At 43.0% G+C, this 23,088-nt stretch overlaps 1 protein-coding gene across 8 annotated transcripts in view; it reads right to left on the bottom strand.

Annotated features, from left to right (window-relative positions):
- Positions 1–4,593: 4,593 nt before the first annotated feature.
- Positions 4,594–23,088, bottom strand: part of PXK (PX domain containing serine/threonine kinase) — a 152,424-nt gene continuing 133,929 nt past the window's right edge. Inside the window, exons 14-19 of one of the 8 annotated variants that reach the window (XM_006862084.1) lie at positions 21,659–21,736; positions 21,059–21,145; positions 20,537–20,606; positions 18,263–18,329; positions 11,109–11,122; positions 4,794–4,999 (exon numbers count right to left, since the gene is read on the bottom strand). In XM_006862084.1, coding sequence (XP_006862146.1) covers positions 4,794–4,999; positions 11,109–11,122; positions 18,263–18,329; positions 20,537–20,606; positions 21,059–21,145; positions 21,659–21,736 — 522 coding nt within the window. Of the gene's footprint in view, positions 5,009–9,997; positions 10,031–11,108; positions 11,123–18,262; positions 18,330–20,536; positions 20,607–21,058; positions 21,146–21,658; positions 21,737–23,088 lie in introns of all 8 variants that reach the window. The other 7 variants (XM_006862087.1, XM_006862088.1, XM_006862083.1 and 4 more) reach the window with 7 other exon arrangements.

Here is a 23,088-nt window from a genome sequence, read left to right as displayed (position 1 = left end):
GATGACTATTTTTGTATTCTTGAAATAATAAATGCAAGGTTGTTGTTGTTGAGTGCCATCAAGTTGGTTCCGACTCAGCAACTCTGTATGGGGTTTCCAAGGAGCAGCTGGTGGGCTTGAACCACTAACTTTTTGTTTCACAGTCCAGTGCTTACCCTACGGCACTACACCAGGAGTCCAAATGTAAGGTAGAAATTTTTAAATTCTATTAAGAAATTAGTACCAAATAGAAGATAAGCTATACTAAGGTACTGAAAAAATGATTGCTGCGTTTTGCTCAACTTACTAAAGCTTCACCCAAAATAGCAAAACTAACTTTAAAAGGACTCTGGTCACATCTCCCATCAGGAACTTTTCACCCAGATCACACATCACTTGGAATGGGAACTTGTCTGTAGACTCTTCATAATTCTAAAGGTATTCTAGTATGGTTACCTTTTAAATTAAAGCAGAACTCATGTCAGGTATTTTCCTTTTGTTGAAAAGCATTATGTCATACACTGCCTACTGAGATGGAAAAGACAATTTAAATTAGATACAGAAACATAGAGATGGTACCTAATTTAAATAACAAGACAGGATTTCTACTTCTTCATTAAGATGGAAAATAATAGTGCAAAAAAAAAAAAAAACAGAGACAGGATATTGGGAAAGAAACTTCCAAAATACTATTTGGATCTATTCTTTCAGTTTACAAAAGATGCTACATAAAGTTGTCATTTGATGGTATAACCACTGGAAAACAGTATGGCCCTTCCTTAAAAAGTCAGAAGTAGAAATACCATATGATTCAGCAATCCCTCTACATGGTGCATGTGCTAGAGAAATTGGAGCTGCAGCACAAATTGACAAGTGTACACCATGTTCCAGCACTTAACAGTGTTCATCACAGCGCTGTTCACAATAGCATAAAGTTGAAAATAACTTACATGCCCATCAATGGAAAATGAACAGAGCACATGAACACAATAGAATGCTGTTAAAGAATAACAGTGAATCTGCAAACACCTCCACATGAATGAACCTGGAGGACATGCTGAATGAAATTAGTCACAAAAGGACAAATACTGTATGGGACCACTATGTAAGAGTCAAGAAACCATTATCATACTGAAAGAAATACTTGATAGTTATCATGGGTGGGAGGGAAAGAGTCAAGAAACCATTATCATACTAAAATACTTGATAGTTATTAGGGGTGGGAGGGAAACCTAGGGTATGTCATTGACTAGAGAGTTGTTGTCAGGTGCCATCGAGTCGGAACCGACTCATAGTGACCCTATGCACAGCAGAACAAAACAATGTCTGATCCTGGGCCAACCTCACTACCGCTGCCACACTTGAGTCCATCAATGATGCCACCTGGCCTATCTACCACGTTACGGGTCTTCCTCTTTTTCTCTGACCCCCATCTTACCCAGCATGACATCCTTCTCCAGCGACTGTTTCCTCCGGACAATATGTCCAAAGTATGAGAGACGAAGCTTAGCCATCCTGGCCTCCAAGGAGCACTCTGGCTGCACTTCTTCCAAAACAGATCTATTGGTTCTTTTGGCAGCACATGGCATTTTCAGTATTCTTCTCCAACACCACAACTCAAAGGCATCAATTCTTCTACGATCTTCCTTATTCACTGTCCAGCTTTCGCATCCATATGAGGCTATTGAAAACACCCTGGCCTGGGTCAGGCGCACCTTAGTCCTCAAGGTAACATCTCTGCTCTTCAATACTTTAAAAAGTTCCTGTGCAGCAGATTTGCCCAATGCAATACGCCGTCTGATCTCTTGACTGCTGTTTCTAAGAGTGTTGATAGTTGATCCAAGAAGAATGAAGTCCTTGACAACTTCAATCTTTTCTCCATTGATAAGAATGTTGTTTATTGGTCCAGTGGTGAGGATTTTTGTTTTCTTGACATTGAGATATAATCCATATCGAAGGCTGTACTCTTTGATCTTCATAAGTAAATGTTTCAAGTCCTCTTCACTTTCAGCAAGCAAGGTTGTATCATCTGCATATCGCAGGTTGTTAATGAGTCTTCCTCCAATCCTGATGCCACGTTTTTCTTCATAGAACTCAGCTTCTCATATTATTTGCTCAGCATACAGGTTGAATAAGTATGGCGAAAGAATACAACCCTGTCTCACACCTTTCCCAATTTTAAAACATTCAGTGTTCCCATGTTCTGTTCGAACAACTGCTTCTTGGTCTAGGTACAGATTTTTCAGAAGTACAATTAAGTGTTCTGGAATACTCATACTTCTCAATGTTGTCCATAGCTTGTCATGATCTACACAATCGAAAGCCTTTGCATAGTCAATAAAGCACAGGTAAATATCATTCTGGTATTCTCTGCTTTCAGCCAAGATCCATCGGATATCAGCAATTATATCTTTTGTTCCACGGCCTCTTCTGAATCCAGCTTGAACCTCTGGATGTTCTCTGTCAATGTATGATTGTAGCCATTTCTGTATTACCTTCAGCAAAACTTTACTCGCTTGAGATATCAAAGAGATTGTCCTATGATTTCCGCATTCACTAGAGAGTAGCCACCTGTTAACTTGGGTGAAGGGAAAGGCAATACACAATTCAGGAGGCTGGCAAATAAAATGATGGAGGCAGGGAAAGACTGCAGTGAGTACAAGAGTTAAAGGCAACAGGTCATACTGTGAAATACACAATCCTGCAGTGATCTACAAGTAGATTCATGGATAGGCAAACTGGCTGAGTGGATGTGGGAGGGAGAGTGAGCATACACCCAGAAATATATATAGGTTTCACAGGCTGCAAATATTTCCATGAATGTGGTACAGAGCATGTAGGAGACAAAATAACCAAATAATTTTGTGAGGGAATGAGTTGGTGGGCTTGGGGACTGAGAACCATAGGCTCTGGGGACACCAAGGTCAACTGGTGTAGCTGTTCACAAAGACAGTGTTTTACCGCGTACTTCGGTGGTAGTGAGTAGTGACTAGGTTCTTCAAAGCTGGTGAGCAGCTATCTAAGGTGCAATTATTGGTCTCTGCCTAAAGCAAAGGAGTGAAGAAAATCAAAGACACATGAAAACATTTAGTCCAATGAACTAGTGCAAACATGCAAACATCAGTCTCTATGACCTTGAGACCAAAAGAACTAGATGGTGCCCAGTTACCACTCTGAAAGCTATTACATTAGAAGGTACTGGATAGAGTGGGAGAACAATGTGGAACCAAACTCAAAAACTAGGTTCACTGATTGAATAGACACAGGTGGAACTCCTGAGACTAGGATCCTTAGACACCCTTCACATTTGGAAATTAACTCACCCCATGGTTCAGTTTCAGTCTGCTAGGTCTATAAAGGGAACAAACACTATCACTAGGGAGATACGTACACTTTGGAATATTTAAGCATTTACGATTGAAAGGGCATCATTATCTCAAAGACCAAGTTGAGAAGGGTTGGGAAAGAAGGAGGAATGCAAAGAGGAAACCAGGATAAAGTGGAATAAATTATGTTACATTGAGGAGATTGCATTCAATGAGATGGAAAAAAAAAATGTGTACGAATTGTTGAATGAAAAACTGATCTGCTTTGCAATGTTTCAACGAATTCACAATATAAGGTCTTTTTGTTTTTTTTTTAAAGTCAAATAAGTTCTCATTTGAAATATGAAGCCAAGCTACAGACAACACATTTTCTTGGCATGGTTTATTTTAATAAAAAATACAGCTGAACATATATCACAGATTACATGAAACTATACACAATGACATTCTCTCTGCATAGTAGCCAACACTGATGTGTGTATCTGAATTTTAAAATGGATTACTTATAATCCTTTAAAGTGCAATTTATTTAAGGGTTTAAGCAAATCATAGGATAAAGAATCTTTCCAATAAATGAGTAACATTAAAAAGGTGATGTATTTAGATAAATCTTTCAAAATTCAGGATTGGTTTCTACAGATGTCAAATCTACTTGTGTTGTAATGATGACGCCCACCTCCTAAACCTCAAACTTGACTTAATTATGCTGAGGATTAAGAAGAACCTCTAAATTGGCAAGAGGTTTTTCTGATGTCAATGTATTTTGTTTGCTTTAACACAGCCTAACAGAATTAGGGGTCTAGGGTATTTGCTACAGCAGTCCTGAGTTCTATAACTCAGAGGGATTCCTGTTAGAATGCACCCAGCTTTCCCCATTCTATCCAGGGGGGAAAATGTACAACTCTAATGACCTCTCTGACCTCAGCGACTATATTGTGGGCTACGGTGTGTGAACGTCTATGAAGAAATCCAAATAGCAAACATGGGAGCTACCTAAGAAATAACCAGCAGATGCTTCAGAATACAGAAATGAACTAGGAAAGGAATGCTTCTAGGAGCTGTCTTATGGAATCTCATGGAATGAGAGGGATTGCAACACACAGGCCGTTCACTGCTGTGACTGAATATTGTCACTGCTGCTGCTTTTTTCTTTTTGTCTATTTCCTTCAGTTGATGTTAATAGTGATTTCAATATGCTGCTGTCCCAAAAAGATGTCCATTTGAGGATGAGCATGACTCGTTCCAAATGGTAATAAAGGAGCAAAATATTTCTTCTCTCAAGTCGGTAATGCCAGCCTGACTTTCTTCCATTATTTTCAAGAATATTTCTCTCTTGAAAAGCCTCTTACATGAGTACCTGTAAAATAGTATGTGGTTGTACTGGCTCAGCAATGATTTATCCAGGGAGAGGGTACTTTAGGGGCTTGGGGCAGGAAGGGGAAAAAGAAAAAAAAAAGAACTTTGCCCTCTGTGTGTAAACAAGAAGTTTCAGCCAACTTTAGGAGCACTGTGATCACGGGTTTCGGCTTTCCTCAAAGTTCCTTTTTGGAAATTCTGGATGGAGCTGAGCAAGGCCCCTCGGCTCACACCATTCACAGCCTGGGGTGGGAGGTTTGCAGGTGCCTCTGTGCTGGCAGGAGGCAAGGGAGCTGCTGGTGGTGGTGGTGGTGGTGGCGGAGGAGGTGAAGGCAATGCTGATGTCCCTGCAGAGGAAAACGGGGCAGTCAGTGGTCACCTCTTCAGTCCATCCTGTATGCCTGCTTTGTTGTTGTTAAGTGCCGTCAAATCGGCTCTGACTCACAGCGACCCTGTATAGAGTTTCCAAGGAGCAGGTGGTGAGTTTTAACTGCCAACCTTGCACTTCAAACCGACCTTGCGGTCCAGTTCTGATCCTATGGCACCATGCCAGATATGCTTGTTGTTGTTAAGTGTTGTCAAGTCGGTTCCGACTCAGTGACCCTGTAAAGGATTTCCGAGTAGCAGACTGTGAGTCTGAACCACTGATCTTGTGGTTCAAACCGGCCTTGTAGCCTAGCGCTCATCCTACAGCACGCCACACCAGGCTGCGCAAAACAGACTTTGGCAAGACTGCAAATGCTTTCCTTCAGAGGCACCGAGATAAAGTAGCTTATGCGCTTTTAAAAATAAATAGTGAACTAGGAAACTAGAAGCACCCAAAGAGAATTAATTAAATGTAGTCATTGTCCCCAAATAGTAGTCACATGAGCAAAGATGGTCTTAACATGTATCAGACTACATGAAGCTATTGCTGTTGTGGTTGTTAAGTACCACTGAGTCAGTTTCGACACATAACAACCCAGTGTAGGGTTTCTGAGGGTGTAAATCTCTGTGGGAGCAGAAAGCCTCCTCTTCTTCCCACTGAACAGCTGGTGGGCTCAAGGTGCTAACACTGTGGTGAACATTCCAGCCTATGGAGCCACAGCACTCCCACATGAATCTCTGCATGATGATATTCTCCCTGCATACATGAGGCTCTACTACATTTCCAAATTTTAGTCATGGTCTCATCACAAGACTTCCTCGGCTGCTTATCCAGGTCCCGAGCAGCCCCACCTGTTCCTACAGTTACAGACAGACCTCTGTATGCACACAGTTAAGTTACCAGAATGTCAACTACTAATAAGAGATGAACACTTCTTCAGCTGTTCCAACATGCACAATATTTGAAGGATGTGATTTAGTATAAAGTGACAAAGCACACAGGATTCCCAGCAGGAAGCCAGTGCCTGCTGGGTTGTGTTTTACCCCAAGGGAATCTGTCTTGAATAACTATTTCCTATTATGCTGCATGAAAGAATCATAAAATAATAATAACTGTAAGCAATGCAAAGCAGGGGGCAGAAGGGTCTCCCTTTAATAGCATTCTCAGGGGTGAGTCTTCTTCAAGCACTGTTCTCTCCACTGTGGTCCAACTGAGGAGCAGAATGGAACATGTGGGCTGTTGCTGAAGCATCAGAAAAGACTAGAATGTGGAGCTCTACCCCAGTGGGGGGCTCCCAGTGTGGTGCTATAGGACTGACGAGCACTGGACTGCGAACCACAAGGCAGCCAGTTCCAAGCTGCTCCTCAGAAACCCTACACAAGGTCTCTGTGAGTCAAAACCGACTTGACAGCACTTAACATCAACAACAACCATGGTGGGGGAGGAAAGGGAAACTGGGCAGGTATCTAAAACTTCCCTCAGTTTCCAGGCACTTGTAACTTGAATTTTATGTTTTTGAATCAATGAATGAATTGTCCTCTCAGGACAAAATAATCATCAGGTCCAGAAAAGATTCTTTCTACAAGAACTTTCCACAGTGTTAGCTGTCCCATCTGCTCTGAACTTTTACCGCTCTCCATGAATGACTCTGCCATCTGTTGCTGTCTCTTTCCTCCACCCACCCCTAGATCTACACTAAGGGGGCTTGTTGATAGGTGATTTACCCCCAAAACTGCTCCTGAGCTGTGATCATAATAGGTAAAGGTAACCAATCACCCCTTGAGTTCAGATGGATGGGTTGTTCAGATCACCAATAAAATACTCAATAGAAGCACACCCTTTTTATCAAGCATGACAGAAAGTAGATAAACTTTTACAATTCACCGAAAACCACTTACCTTCCTTGACATCTTTTACCCAAACCTAAGGCAGCTGAAATTTAAAAATCACACAAGCATACTCATGCTTTGCAATCATGGAATTCTCAGATGATGATAATGTAGTGATACAAATAAAGATAAAATACAGACAAATGAACAAAATGCAATTTTCATTGGCTTTATACAATAACAAAGAACGAGTGAATGAAGTTTTAGTCTACAGTGCATGTGGGAAAATGCTCCAGGCTTAAGGTCACAGGGTCACACAGAAAAGCAAACAGGTCTTTAAAATCTGAAATGACAGTTGAGGTGAGAAATCCAAGGAGAATCAGTATGTGAGGAAAGCCTTCCTCTGAAGGGTACTTTCCTAGAATGGAAAGAGCCAGCCACCCCTCCAGACCAGGAGCTCAAGAAGTTCCAGATGGGCATGAGGAACTGGGGGCCCTGGGTTCAAGTATGGGCTGTGGCTTTGGCATGAAATACAACTAACTACTTGGCTCTTGGGGGAACCAAGCCTCATTAGGAGGCACTTGATTCACTACTCATCCACTACCACAGAGTTTGGGAGTTCTGGACTGGGGATCATGAAATGGATCTCCATTTTCCAAGTAAAGGTTAAAACTGTCACCACTTGAAATGAATCAATGTCTTTGAAAATGAAGGTTGTGTAAATAAATATACGTCCTAAGTGCTACAGTGCAACCTGCACCTGTAAAGCAAATACGGGGCTGAAGATCTCTTCATTGGGGTTGCTGATGAAGGAAGAGACTGCTCATTCAAAGGATAACGACTAATATCACCCACATGGCCATTCCCAGAGGGTTGGTCCATTTGGGTTTTTTGTTTTTACTGGGCCTGGGATAACTATGGAGAACCTTGATGTGTACTATATCACCAGGCAAGGAAGGCCAGAGCTTTACTTGTCAGTTAAGAACATTCTGGAAAGAGAGAAGAGGTCAAGGAGTCAGAACATTAAAAGTGGATGAAGCAGGAACAGAGACCTGGCGATTCATAGTCTATTCCTATGAGCTGTATCCAATGGATGTTCTTTGGCCTTTTCTTTTTGCCTTGTCCATGGTCTGCAGTCTCTCAAAGGCCACTGGGGCTAAGTTACAGCACAAAGGTAATGGGACAGAGGCAGATCTAAGGCATGGCAGAGGTGGCACGTACCCTGGGTGCCACCTGAAGGAGGGCGCCATTGAACATTTTCTATGAACCATAGCAGTTTAGGTAAAACTAAATGTGAGAGCCTTCCTGGGTTAAAGCCTTTCTGGTTATATGATCTTGCTCTGCTGACTGTTGTTGTTGTTGTTGTGAAGTGCCATCGAGTCGGTTCCGACCCATAGCGACCCTGTACAGGGTTTCCGAGGGTGTAAATCTTTATGGGGGTAGAAAGCCTCATCTTTCTCCCACGGAGCAGCTCGTAGTTTCGAACCGCTGACCTTAAGGTTCGCAGCCCGATTCGTAACCACTACGCTACCAGAGCTCCTTGCTGACTGTAGAAAGGGAAAAACCAAAAAAATGACTTTGAGTCCATCCTAGGTTAGCTTTCATCAGTGGAAGCAAGGAAAGTGAAGTTGTAATTTCCATGCAGTGCCACTGTGTGTCAAGCAAAAGATGAATGAGCCTGACTTGTATTTTTGAGCTGATGTTACAATAAAGCCATCTAAAAGATGGGGGGTGGGGTAGGGAGTTTCTGGTGTTAGAACAGGGGCACAATTTAAGCGCTTGCTATCTTCCATAGATACAGGTCTGGATAGGGAAGGTTAACAAGGGTCAAGTTCAGAGTTAACTCTTTGGCCTGTGACACACCTGGGAACAGGTGCTGAAAGCCTGACTTCTCTACTTCCTCAAATGTGAGTGAGTGCTCTCCACACCCCACCTCTAGCCCTAAGAGGTCTCTGATGTCCCTTATCCCTGGGCCTCAGACAAGACCTGACAGATTCCATGTCAGATTAGCTACTGAGTTCACACAGCTTTCAAAAATATCAGCATACAATAACAGGTTTCAGAATTATAAGAAGTGATTCAGGGCATTGAATGGTCAAGGGAAAAAAAAAAAAAAAAGTGAATGTGTGATGTACCGCTCCTGCCAGGAAGGTCAACATGACAGAGCCAGCTGTCCCTCCCAAGCCCGGGGACTGACCTGTGAATTCAGCTCTCCATATTGTCAATCCATGCAGAGCTCTCATGTGGCAAAAAGTGTGATCCTTAAATACAAACTGGGCGGGGCACCTAGGACTCACCACATGCTCTAGTTCCATTCAGGCCAGTCTCACCTTCTCTTGCACAGAAGCCCTGAGACCCAGCAATATCCCCTGCACCAGACCAGATGGGAACATGGCCATGGGACCAAGGTCCTGGCAGGAGGGGACAGATGGCTTCCAGAAAGAGCTTTGACAGCCTCATGGATAGGACACATGAGGGCCCACTTCACTAGGGTACAATTTCAGCAGTGGGCAGTCATGTGGTCTGTGGTCCATACATGTAGGCTGGAAGGCCAAGTGGCCACCAACCCACACCAGATCTACCCACCACCCTTAGGAGAGGATGGAGAATGTGACCCCCAGAAGCATGCAGCCTCCAGCTCTTGGGACAATGGTTAAGGATGCTTACAGAAAAGACCTGTGTTCCCTAGTGTCAGTTATAAAGTCATTAAGTTGCCTCCCTATAACCAAGATTTCAACTGTCGACCACCTTTATGCCTTCACTGGAGTAACTAAGAACCAATATTTTAGCAGCGACATGACTTTGAGAGGCATGGTTTCCAAAATTAAAACATGTCCAAATGCCATGCAGTAGATTTGCAGGTTTTAGAGTCCTTTTAAAGGCTTCTTTCTTAATTAAAATTAGACTGAAGATGAAGATTTTGAAGGGCATAATGAAAATGAAATGAATAAAGATGAAGTCAGTGGCAGGGGGCATGCTTTTTAAAGATGCTGTATTTCATTTAAATGTTCAGATCAGGAACTAGTGTCAGATCTGCCTTCCTACTTGCTCATCTCTTTGATCGAGGCACACTGGGTCCCATTTCACATATAGAAACAGAGCATCTTTAAAGTTAGAGAAGTCAGCATAGCGTACTTTACCGAAAATTCACCTTCAGAATGGTGCATGCTCTACTGAAACCAGCAAAGAGAAAGAGAGAGGGAGGCGGGGAGACACAAGTCATTATTCAGATTTTAGTATCATTTGATCAAACAGTAAGAGACAGTAAAAGATTAGTCTGCGTCACATGCTGATTATTCTCACTGCAAAACTAAGGAGTACTTCAACAAACTATGAAATGCATTGGTTTGAAGGCACAATTGTGACCTTTTCTTACAATATGGCACAAGGACTAATCGTGTAACCAGTGATTCGCTTTCCCCTTCACATTTTTTGCCTGTCCCCCCCACCCTCCTGTGAGCTAGTTAGGTGCTACTGTTTTGGTTTTTATTTTTTTATAAAGCTTTTATTGTGAACTGAGTGAAAGTTTACAAGGCAGATTATCAGTTTTACATTTAATCAATCATATTTTCTTTCACTGCAGTTTTTATAATCCCCTCCGGTGTACCATCAGTTAACAGTATTTACATCTATTCCCTTTTTTTCTTTTTAGATGTACAAATACAAAACAGAAAAGATATATTCATTTAAAATGTCCAAAGGGCAAAGTTTGCAAACCAGTCTCCTGCCTGTAGGCACACAGCCTTTCTCAGGATGCTGTTCTTATTTAGGTACAAGCACAACTGTTACTTCAGGAGATCTTACCTCCCCTGAAAGGAAAGATGCAGGTGGGGAGTATATTCTGTTACTAAGTAAAGACAGTTTATCAAGAGGGAAGAAAAATTAAAAATCACTTTATGCCAAGTAAGTTTTCTGTAGTCTAAGATGAGACTTGTCATTTTGACGTTGGAAGGAACACGGCAGGGGCAGATTACTTGACAAGCAAGGCAAGCACAGGCTTATTTGGGTTTAGTTACTAATCTGTAGTTAAACTACTAAGTAAACCCAAGTAAGCCCGTGCTTACCTTGCTTACTGGTGACCCACCCCTGAGCATGAGAACAGGGCAAGTCTTGCTAAGGCTGAGCTCCTGAGGCAGCAGCATCCTGCGAAGAAGCCAGGGTCGCTCCCCTGAAAGGCTGCATGTGGTCTGGAGGGTAAATTAGGCTAGTGGTCTGGGGGAAGCAGCATTACCTTACTCAAGCCAGCCAAACGCAGCCCACTGCTGCTGAGCAGATTCCTACTCACAGAGACCCGACAGGACAGAGGAGGCCTGCTCCACAGGGTCTCTGAGGCTGGGAATCTTTATAGCATCAGATGGCCACAGCTTGCTCCCATGTGGTGGGTTCAAACCACTCATGTTTCAATTAGCAACCCAATACTTAACTAATCGCATCAGCAGAGCTCCTTACTTACGGCTATGAAACCATTAAAAACAGAAAAAAGTATGGCAAACACCTGTTTTCTTTGTAGTTAACTGACTAGATTTTAGGTTAAATGTAAAGGACAATGGCTTTCCAGACAGTAACTCTCAGAGTTCCTAATGAGTCAACTCTGTTCTATTGTCCAGAAGAAAATTACTTCCCCTGGGGAGGGGCAGGAAGGCCCATATGGGGCACAGACCCCTCAGATGGGGAACAGGTCCAGATGATACCAAGGATGCTGGGAATACTGCCCCTCCTCTTCCAACCACACAAGAGAAGGAACTCATACCCTTGGCCTAAGGGGGTGGAGAATGAGGCAGTGAGTAGGCAGGTGGCTGAAGTAGGCAGTGAGAGGACAAGTCAGAACACTCTTCAGAGATGCATCGGCAGGGCAGACCCCTCCTTCTAAACAGTGACTGAGGTATGCATGCATAGTTTTGGTACAAAAAGAAGGAATTCTCATGGCCAGGCATGGATTTTGAGTCTGACGTGGGTTTTGCACTTTGATCTGGCTATGCAAATTCTACAAACTCCAAGAGTGTAAATCATTTCTTTTGTGTCTTATTCACTCTTAGCCTTCCTTCCTGCTATTATGGTCCCAGTCACTCCAGTGCCCAGAAGCCTGCTTTCCTTCCTTCAGCAATCCAGCTTTTAAAGCCAGCTTTCTCATCAACCATTCTTACAGACTGGGGTTTCCACAAATTGCCAGTTCTCTCTTTCCAAAATTGTTGCTTGTAAAATTATACGCCGAAAAGAGAGGGACTAGGAGTCTCCAATTTCAGGGACATTCATGGTGTGTATGTGGTAGGACTTCACTCTTTGCAAAGCCTTGTAGTGTGCATTATCTACTTACTAAAGAGCAGGGATTCTTAAAAAAACAAAACCGCTTCAGAAGGGAAATTACTTGTCCAAGGTCACTTCAGGTAAGTGGTAGACCTAGGTTTTCCAGCCTACATTTAGGGTTGTTCCCATTCCAGCTAGCACTGTGGTTAGCAGCATGGGTCTTGGAGGGTACGTTAAGGAGGGCAGGCACTTGGCACAGATCTGCATGCCAAATGAACCAGGGCAGAGCCCACTTTGAGTCCTGTCTTTACCACACCCCAGCTGTGTGGCCTTGGTCAAGTCCCTTAAGTTCGGTCAAAGCCTCAGTTTCCTCATCCACCCACAGTGATTAGGAGGAAAGTCACGAGAATTTTAAAAAGCAGCAAGAATGACTGGCACAAAATAAATCCTCAAAATACGAGGGGGCTCTAAGAAGTTCATGGAAAAATCCCATTATCTTTTAATTCAAAAATTCCACAAACTTTCTGAAGCCCCTTTGTAGATGTTAGGCATTAGTAGTACAAACTAACAACACAGAGCCTCCTGCTTGCTTAGTTTTTCTAACGTGCTCTTTTGCAAATGTTTTTAGCAATAAAAAATTAAAAAGGCAGGGTCTGAGAGCTCTCAGAGCCACAGAAGGGATTATCGGCGTGTGTTGTAAATGAGGAACTTCTAAACCACTCAGCTCTCTGAATACCGAGAGTCAATATTAGTAAGTGACATTTACCAAGAAGTAAGTCAGGATATGGAATTTTAAAGTTCATGATAAAAGTAACCTTCCAGAAGTAGAAAACATAACCTTTAGCAGAAAAGAAAGTGCTAGGAATATTCTCACTGAAATTTTTCAGAAAGCTTGCCTCACTCAATGGAATGACCACTCAGTGGAATGTAGGGAGATAGTTCTCTCATCCCTTTGTTAAGGACTTCAGGTGGAGGTACCATGGAGAGGGTTGGAGTAAGAAAAAAGGAGAGGGTAGAGCTTCTGATGGAAAGGATACATGAGTATAAGACCCCCTCTTAGGAATGCCTGTCATTTTGCCCCATCCTAAAAGTAAAAGGAAGATGGTAGAAGAATTGATACATTTGAACTATGGTGTTGGAGAAGAATATTACAAGTATCATGGACTGCCAGAGGGACAAACACATCTGTGGTGCAAGAAGTATAGCAGAATGCTCCTTAATAGTCAGGATGGCCAGACTTCATCTCTCTTCCTTCAGACATATTAACAGGAGGGACCAGTCCATGGAGAAGGACATCACACTTGGTAAGCGAAAAAGAGGAAGACTCCCAACAAGATGGACTAGCCCAGTGGCAGCAGCAATGGGCTCAACTGTTCTAACAATTATTGTGAGGATGGCACAGGACTGGCAGTGTTTCATTCTGTTGTGTATAAGGTCATTGTGAGTCAGAACTGACTTGACAGCACTTAACAACAACAGTAAAAGTAACTGAGCCTAAGACCTCCCTTAGCTGCCAGCAATGTGCCTTTTTAAAACAGATGGTTTCAAGAGGCGAGGAACTGCTGCCAGTCTGGACTTGCCTAAGTTCATCTACTTTGGAATATACTGTCAAGGGGTAACGATCCACACAGTGGAATCTGAGTGTGCTTAATTAGAAGGAGTGTGTGAGGTGGTCTCTCCAATTCCTGTGCCTTTTACAGTGGCAATTATGAAAAACAAATGTGGAAAGTGACTCACTCAAGGTGTTCCGAGGGCTTACTGTGTGCCAGGCACTTTTTTAAACCTTAATATGTGTAACTCACTGAGTTTTATAATAACCTGATGAGATGCAGGCACTGTGATTATCCTTCCTTGGGAAGCCTCAAGGACAGGGAGACCAAGGGACTTGCCCAAGGCTCCAGTACTAGCAAGTGGTAGCCCTCACTGGAGCTTAGATTCCCTGACTCACGGTGCAGTTCTCAAGGGTTCCCAATGGGGTTGCACTTGGGGGGCTACTTTTAGCAGGATTCTTTATGAATGCTGACATTGGAAAACAAATTTCCCTTTATTTCTTAGGAACACTGCTTTTCATCATCAGAAAGCTGGTAAACACTACCCTTTATGTAGTTCCCAGATCAGCATGCTTTTTCAAAAACCATAAACGTGCCTGGAAATCAAGTCAGATATTAGAGTAAAGACGATTCCTATAGCAACATGGGCAGCATGCAGTGAGGAAGTGAGAAAGCTGAGCCTCCTGCACTTGGAGAATCTGGATCTCATCCTACTGAGGCTTTGAAGGCAGGGCAAGTCTATGCAAATCCTTAACCAGGATCTACTGACAGCTCCTCTGGGCTCAGCCACCTGATTGTATCTCCCTGGTGCCTTGCACAAAACAGAAATTCAACATGTTGCTTGTTGGTGGACTAACTTTTCCAGTGGAGACCCTCTGTGTAAGAGGGGCACCACTGGGAGAAAAATTACTATGGCCAGACCCCAAGGACAGATTTGCTGGAATGTTCATGTTTGGAGCTCCTGAGAGGAAGCAGAGATTGGACTCCATGAGGGCTGGGGCCTAGTCTGGCCCACTGCAGGCACTTGATGAGTGCATCTTGACTACAATGACTAAACTCACTGTGCATGTCCCACTTAGGGCCTGAGATGCTAGACGGACAGTCAGATGTTTACCAGTGTTGTGGCTGTTGTGTGCCATCGAGTCAATTCCAACTCACAGTGACCCTCTAACTAGCAGCTGAGCACTTCACACTGCACCATCAGGGACTCGTTTAATATTACAGGACTGTCATCGGGTTGATTCTGACTCATAGTGACTTGCCCAATGATAGAGAACTGCTTCTTAGGGTTTCTGAGACGGTCAATCTTACTGGAACAGGCAGCCTCATCTTTCCTCTGCAAAACAGCTGGTGGGTTTGAACTGTTGACCCTGTGGTTAGCCCACCATCTAACTTACAGCGCCACCAGAACTCCTTGGGCTTAATATTAGTTGCATTTTTATAAGACGTGCTATAATAAATGCCCAGCAGAGGTCAGAGCATAATCTTTGAGGCTGAATCAGGTAATTTCATCAAGAAATCAAATAAGGAGACAAAGGAAAGAACATGCAAATATTTGCTTCTTGTTGTTAAGTGCTGTTGAGTAGGTTCTGACTGTGTAAGGTTTCCAGGTGGGTTTGAACTGCCGACCTTGCTTGGGGCTTTAGATATTTTCCCTCTGAGTCAGAACAGTTCCCCTTCAGACTGTTGTTCTTGTTAATACCATCAAGCCAGCACTGACTCAGTGGCCCTGTATAGGGTTTCCAAGAAGCAGCGGGCGGGTTTGAATTGCTGGCCTTGCAGTTAGCAATTCACTGCTGATCCTACAGTGCCACACCAGGACTCCTTTTGTTGTTAAGTGCCATCGAGTTGATATCGACCCATAGCGACCCTACATAGGGTTTCCGAGGAGCAGCTGGTGAGCTGGAACCGCCAACCTCGCAGCTCAAACGGCTTTGCAGTCTGGTGCATTAACCCACAGTGCCACACCAAGACTCGTTTACGTATTATCAAATTCACAGTAATGCTCCCATTGCTTCTCTCATCTCAGACAAAGTTTTCTAACATAACAAAAGAATTCTCTTTTTCCTTCCCCTTTGGTATGATGCTGTAGGATAAGCATGGACTGCTAACTGAAAGGCTGGTGGTTCAAACTCACCAGTTGCTCCTCAGAAACCCTATACAGGGTTGCTATGAGTCTAAACGGACTCAACTGCACCTAACACAACATTCTGAAAGTTACTTCATCCCATGATAGCCTGCTTGTGAAAGTTCCCAGTCAAAAGCCAGGTAAATTAGAAGATTCACAAAAGAACTTCTAACAGACTGAATTCCCTAACGTATTTAAAGATGAGACCTGGCAATTAACTTCCCAGGGCCACATCTGATCCACAGTTAGGTGTTTTGTGCCTCTCAACACACACTGCCTTTGTTAAAGGATCCTGGGAGCACACACTTAAAAGTGCTTGGCCACTAACCAAATGGTCGACAGTTTGAGCCCACCAGTTGTCTCATGGGGAAAAAAACAACGGTGATTTGCTGGCCTAAAATATTACAGCCTAGGAAACCCTAGGGGACAGCTTTATTATGTCTTATAGGGTCAGTATGAGTCAGAATGAGTTCACAGCACAAAACAACATGAAATCTCACTGTGGATTTGCTTCAATCTCTTTAACATGTCTAAGTGATATCCTGTATGCTAGAAAACATGGTCTGGGCAGTGGCTATTCAGAAATTTTTGAATAGCCTATATAGGTCATTTCTACAAAAGGCAAAGAAACCTATTCCTTATCTTGAACAATACCTAGAAGTTTTCTTGTAAAAGTTGCTGACAAACTCAGATAGGGAAGAGAATACCATCTCTTACTTACTGATGAAGATCAAAGACCGCACTCTTTGGTATGGGTTGCACTTTAATGTAAAGAAAACAAAAATCCTCACCACTGGACCAATAAACAACATCATGATAAATGGAGAAAAGATCAAAGTTGTCAAAGACTTCATTTTGATTGGATCCACTAACAAAGCACATGGAAACAGCAGTCAAGAAATCAAACACATTATCGCATTAGGCAAATCTGTTGCACAGCCTTCTTTAAAGTGTTGAAGAGCAAAGATGTCAGTTTGAGGACTAAGGTGCACCTGACCAAGCCATGGTATTTTCAATAATCTCATATGCATGTGAAAGTTGGACAGTGAATAAGGAAGACCGTAGAAGAATTGATGCTTTTGCGCTATGGTGCTGGAGAAGAATATTAAAGGTACCATGGACTGCTAGAAGAACAAACAAGCATGTGGTGGAGAAAAGTACTTAGATGCCAGGAAGGGGAGACTTTGTTTCTCATACTGTGGTCATGTTGTCAGTAAGGACCAGTCCCTGGAGGAGGACATAACGCTCAGTAAAGTGGAGGAGGGTCAGCGAAAAAGAGGAACACCCCCAGCGAAATGGACTGGCCCAATGGCAGCAACACTAGGTTCAAGTGTAACAACAATTGTTAGGATGGTGCAGGACCAGACAGTGTTTCGTTCTGTTGTACACAGGACTGTTCCGAGTCATAAATGACTTGATGGCATACACAACACCAACAATGAGCCAGATAACTTTGCTACTGAAAACCAGCTCTTCTTTCTACTGAAAACCAGCACTAAGTCACCAGTAGCCATCCTCAGCCAGAAGTACATTGCTCAAACTAGTCACCTTGCACTGGCTTGCTGTCATCTTTCAAAGGGTCAGTTAGAAGCATTTGGGAGCAATCGGGTACTATGCTTGGCTAGTTCCTGGGTTCTGCTTTAAATGAAAACAGTATCATCAACTCTTAAATCAAACTCAGCTAATGAGTCTCCCTTCAAATGACTGCCGAGACCCTTCCACGCACAAGGACAAACTGAGTGACACAACCAGCTCCTTGGACACCCAGAACACTCAGTTCATTTAAGTAGTGAAAGGAGATACTCTCTGGTAGCGTAGTGGTACGAATTGGGCTGCGAACTGTAAGGTCAGCAGTTAAAAACTACCAGCTGTTCCGTGAGAAAAAGATGAGGCTTTCTGCTCCTGTAAATATTTTCAGCCTTGGAACTGACTCTGCGGCACATAACAACAACAACAACAACAACAACAACAACAACAACAATGTGCTTCTACCATGCTCACAAAATGGATAGGAGAGCGATCTTAGTCCAAAGAGGAAAGAAGAAACATAATCTTCTAAATACACTCCACAGAATTATCGACATTTTTTTGTAAGTACTCCCCAAGGTAAATGCTTGGTACATTTTTCAAACAAAACTGATAGTATCTGATTTAATTCACAAGGGTGAAACAAAGACCTGACAAAGAAAAAAATATTCAGGTAATTAAATATGTTACAGAGCAGAATAAAACACAAAAAGCACCTCAGGAAATCAGAAACTTGGTGGCGGGTTTCATTCTCATACCTAGGTATCTTTTCAGATGTGCTCCATCACAAGACTGGCATTATGGAAGGGCTCCCATAAGAAGTGGGCTCTGACAAGGCAGGCCACCTGGGCAGCCGGCTTCTACCACCTAACCCTGCAAAGCCGGGTTGGTGCTGGAAGAGACATGCTCCTTGGGTGGGTGTGAAGGAGGGGGGCATGGGTTTTTACCTCCTTTACTAACCTGTAGTAGAGGGTGGAGTTGGTGATGACGGGGACGTGAGAGGTGAGCTGGCCCCAGAGCCTGCTAAGAGAAACACAGAGAGACCCTCATGAGAACTAATGAAAGACGTTATAATTTTGGCCTGAGTGGGGACCCACCATCATCTGGGACTCTGCACTTGACTTAAGAGTGTGGACCTGGTGGTAAAGGTGATTGAAAAAACAACAGTTGTCTTCAAGTCAACTCCAACTCCTGATGCCCCATATGTGTCAGGTAGAACAGGCTAATCTTTTAGAAGTAGATGCCAGGCACCTTGGAATGGACTCAAACCTCCAACCTTTTGACTATCAACCAAATGTGTTAACCATTTGCACCACCCAGAGACTCCACAGGGTTGCCATGGACTCAACGGCAATTGGTAAAAGGTAACAAGGGAGAGAAAATTCAGAGACTGAGCCAGGTGACCACAGGCTTCCACCTCAGTGCAAGGTGCACACCCTCCCCAGGCCACTAATGGCTCAACACCTCCTGTTGCTCCCCACAGCAGGCCCTGTTTTGAAACCCATTTTGCTCAACTAGCTGCTTATGCAAGTGGTTACAATATCTTTTCCTAACTCCAAGCTTCTTCCTGGTATAAACGAATGAAGCTCAGTGGCCACAGACACAGAGAGGTACAGAGCAGTCCAGTGGGCACCTCTCCAAAGCAGGTGGAATTTCCTACATCACCCATCAGCCAATAGTGTGTTCTGGAGGATTTCCATTGTAGCAGCTGGTACACTCAATGAGATAAGAAGCCTTGTTGGTGCAGTGGTTAAGGACTCAAATACTAACTAAAAGGTCAGGGGTTCACAGCCATCAGCCCTCTACTGGACAAAGATGAGGCAGTCAGTGTCCCTAAAGATTACAGAATTGAAAATCCTACAGTGGCAGTTTGACTCTGTCCTACAGGGTGACTATGAATCTGAATTGAATCAACAGCAGTAGGTTTGGATTGGTTTGATATTCAATGACAGGATCAAACCTGCTCAGTTTGTGGATTTCCTAGGCCCTTTCTTACCTGAAATTCAGTAAATACCTTTTTTTACATTAAAGCAATGGGCCTATTCCCATACATTACATGCTTTCTTTGGGCCTAGTAAATGTGCTATATTTCAAATATTCCCAAGTTCTCAGCATCTCCCTGTTTCATGGAAATCTCCAGAAAATATTCTCCTGGCCTGACTTAGAAGTAGCTCTAATGAGCAGATGGAGGTTCCTACATAAACCTCCCTCTCACATACAAAGGTCCTATCAAAGGCTTAACCAAAGCTTCATAATTGGATGATTCCTGGGTTGTTGGGCACACACACCTAAGAAGTAAAACTAGCTGTTGTGACTAAGTTATGCCTCCAACCACCACGTCACTTAATACCTGTAGCACATGTTGGCCTCATGGACACTGGGCTGATTTGTCACACCTCCCCCTAGTTTAATACCTTTACACTATCAGAAATACTCCCTAGTTGTTGTTAAGTGTAGTAGAGTCAGTTCCAACTCAGGGTTTCTGAGGCTGTAAATCTTTGGGGCACCAGAAAATTTCATCTTTATCCCAGAGGCTCAAACTACCTACCTTGTGGTTTGCAGTCTAGTGCTTATGCTACAAAGCCACCATAATACCACCCAATAAAATACTAGGTTTTTTATTTTATTTTATTTATTTTACCACAAAAATTGGCCTAGGTTGTTTTCATACTGCTCTGTAGCAAAGTATCAATTTTAAAGGGGAGAAGACTGAATTGTGACTCAAACAGGGTTTGGGGTTGGTCTGTAAATTCCATCAACAATAGCTACCTCATTTTCCTAAGCATCTGATAACATCAGCACAGAGCCCTGCATGCAGGTGGGCCTTCAGAAAGGAATAGAACACAGGGAGTCACCATCCCATACCTGTCCCTTTACTGTGTGGGGACCAGAGCAGAGAGCATAAATTACAGACATTTCTGCTCATGTAGGCACCACTGAGAGACAGGAAGTCTTGTATTTTAAATCCAGTCCACTTTCTCCTCCGTGGCTAATGCTCCTGTGTCTTTAATTGACTGAGTCTTGACGTCAGGAAAGAGGCTGAACTACCCTATAATCTCTAAGATCCCTTCCAGGCCTTGAGTTCAGTCTGTGAATGCTGGTGTTACAGTTGTTCATTAGGAACAAAATCCCTTTGTCCTCTACATTCACTACTGCACCGGCCACTAGAAGGCAACCTCTTGATCCTGACCTCTGGTTCCTGGGCCCCACCACAATCCATAATAGGTTACCTGAATTATTGGAATTGCTGTATTTTGCTGAATGTTCTTCGCTGTTCTCTACAGCTGATCGTTTTGACTTCTTTATAAATAGAAGAAGGGGGAGGAAATGCAATGAATAAACACAGTGAAACTGGAAATTAGAATAGAAATATTTTCCAGGCACATACTTAAACTAGTTACAGACAAGGTCTTATTTGGCCTCATAACTTAATACAGCAAAGAAGCCACAAGCCAAAACTAAAGGGGGAAGTAAAACCAAGAATGCTGGATTTACTCTCAGGCCAACCATTTCCCCAATTATAATATGCCACAATCAGTCCCGTGAGCCAGGAAACTAAATGGTCCATTTCTCTGCTGATACTATGTGGCTCTTTGTCAAAGGCTGAAAACCAGTCATCTGGAAATAATTTCAGCTTTCAAGGAGATATAGTCCTAAATCTGCCATTAATAAAATGTGTACCATTAACCTAGAACTTTCTTCACATGCACTCAAGAATTCACAGGGGGAATTCAGAAAGACACTAGGCTTACCTTTCGAGCTAAAATCTTTCTCTTTTTTCTTTCTTCCTCAGAACCATGGTGTGACTGTGCTCTTGTCAGTCTTCGATGCTGGTGAATCTTTAAGAGACCACAACCCCACCATAAGTGTATGTCATTCCTACAAAAGACAGCTTGCCAGTGAAAACTTTCTCCCACATGTTTTGTTTCATCATATTATGTGAATAAAAACTTTCCTTGCCCGGGGTCTGGATGTCTAGAAGATTATGTTGAAGGAAGCTGATCTGCCTTGGTTTCTCGAGTTCCTCGCTTGCTGCCCTTCTCTCTTTTACAGACAATGAGTATGGCCCAAGGCATCTTTAGAGCATGGCCCATGAGCATGGTCCACCACCACCTCCTGGTTGACCACCCTTTCTGGACATGTTTGCTGGCCCTACTGGACTGAGCTCCTGCAGGACAGGGCTATGTGAAGCATTCTACCTGTGTTCCAGCATCTAGCCTGGACCTGCTTCAGATCAAGCGTGCAGAACACGTTTAGGGGATGAACAACCAGTCAAAAACCAGCTACTGTGAATCCCATGCAAATCTGACAGAGATGGGGACTCTAAAAGATCAAAGGGCAACGAAATTTACCTGTTTTTGTTCTTCTATCAGTCTCTTTTCTATACATTCTTTGGCAATTCTCAATGCCTCTTTTAACTTTGTGGGGATCTGAAAGAAAGAAAAATTACATAATCCACTGATTAAAATGGCCATAGTCTCAGGGGCTCTGGTTACAAAGAAGGAACAGTTATTTATCAAGAAGAAGGTCATCTGGGGTAAAATCAGTTGTAACCTGGCCACACAAATCCTACCCCAGATGCTTCTGGCATTCCCAGCACACTTCTTTTTAACAACAAATGGATAACATTAAAACATAAATAAACATGATATATATTAATTCAAGTAATTATAATATTTTGTAAACTTCAGATATCCACAGGGATTTTTCTCCATGAAAAATGTACTTCCTGAATTTCACCAGGTTAAGCTACTTCTGTTGGGAGACAACTCCTAACAGAAGCCTGGTTTGCTTCTAAGCTTTTAAAACATAGGACATCCAGACCATGGGAAACTTTGTGGCCTTATTATTCTTTAAAACATTTAAAAATGCTTTGAACAGAAAGGACATGATTCAAAAGTTGATGGGTAAGAAAGGATACACAGTGAAAAGTCTCTCCTCTAGTTCCCATCTGAGGACTCACAAGTTTCTTGTATATCTTTCCAGCAATTCAATGCATACATAAGAAATTAATATTGGTACTGTCTCCGGCTTAGGAGAAGAGCTAGATTTTAGCATAATCCCTAAATCCTGGGGGATGGAATATCGGTCTTGGAGACAGTTTCTTTATTTACAAGGCTGAATACATTTCCTGAAGAGTTTCATTAAAAGAAAAGATATATTGAAATGCTTTTTTCTTTCCCACTTGAGATTCAAAGAAGTTATTACTGTCAGAACTCCTCTGAGAGGTTAAATAGGGCAGAGGGAAGCTTCTTTCTTACTTACACAATCTTCTAGCCCCACCTTATTTTGGTTTTCTGAGGCGCTTTCATCCTAACAGTTCTGGGGAATACAGAGAGGAGCAAGAGAATTGCCCTTCGCTGTACCACCGAGAACAACAGTGAGAGCGAGCATTGCTGAGAGCCAGGCCCTCAACCAGCTCTTCCCACAAATGGGATCAGTTGTTCAGTGACAACTATGTACTTCCGAATGGGTATTGTTTTCCAACTTCACTCACCAAAACACACAGGCTCAGAGATTAGGTTCTACATCGAGGTTATCTTTGCCCACTGAGGGTCATTTGACAATGTTCTGGGAGAGACACGGCTGTCACACTGGGATGGGAGGGGATGGAGACTGGTACCAGCATCTAGCGGGTAGAGGCTATGGATGCTGGCTAACCATATGCATGGTAACCTCTCAAAACAAAGAATCAATTATCTGGTCCCAAATGTCAATGATGAGGTTGAGAAACCTGCCACAGACAAAGGGCTGGTATTAGAAGAGCAGAGTTAGGCATCAA

Source organism: Chrysochloris asiatica, unplaced genomic scaffold (assembly GCF_000296735.1).
Source record: "Chrysochloris asiatica unplaced genomic scaffold, ChrAsi1.0 scaffold00046, whole genome shotgun sequence".
Lineage (NCBI taxonomy): Eukaryota > Metazoa > Chordata > Mammalia > Afrosoricida > Chrysochloridae > Chrysochloris > Chrysochloris asiatica.
This window is presented reverse-complemented; position numbering and strand designations above follow the sequence as displayed.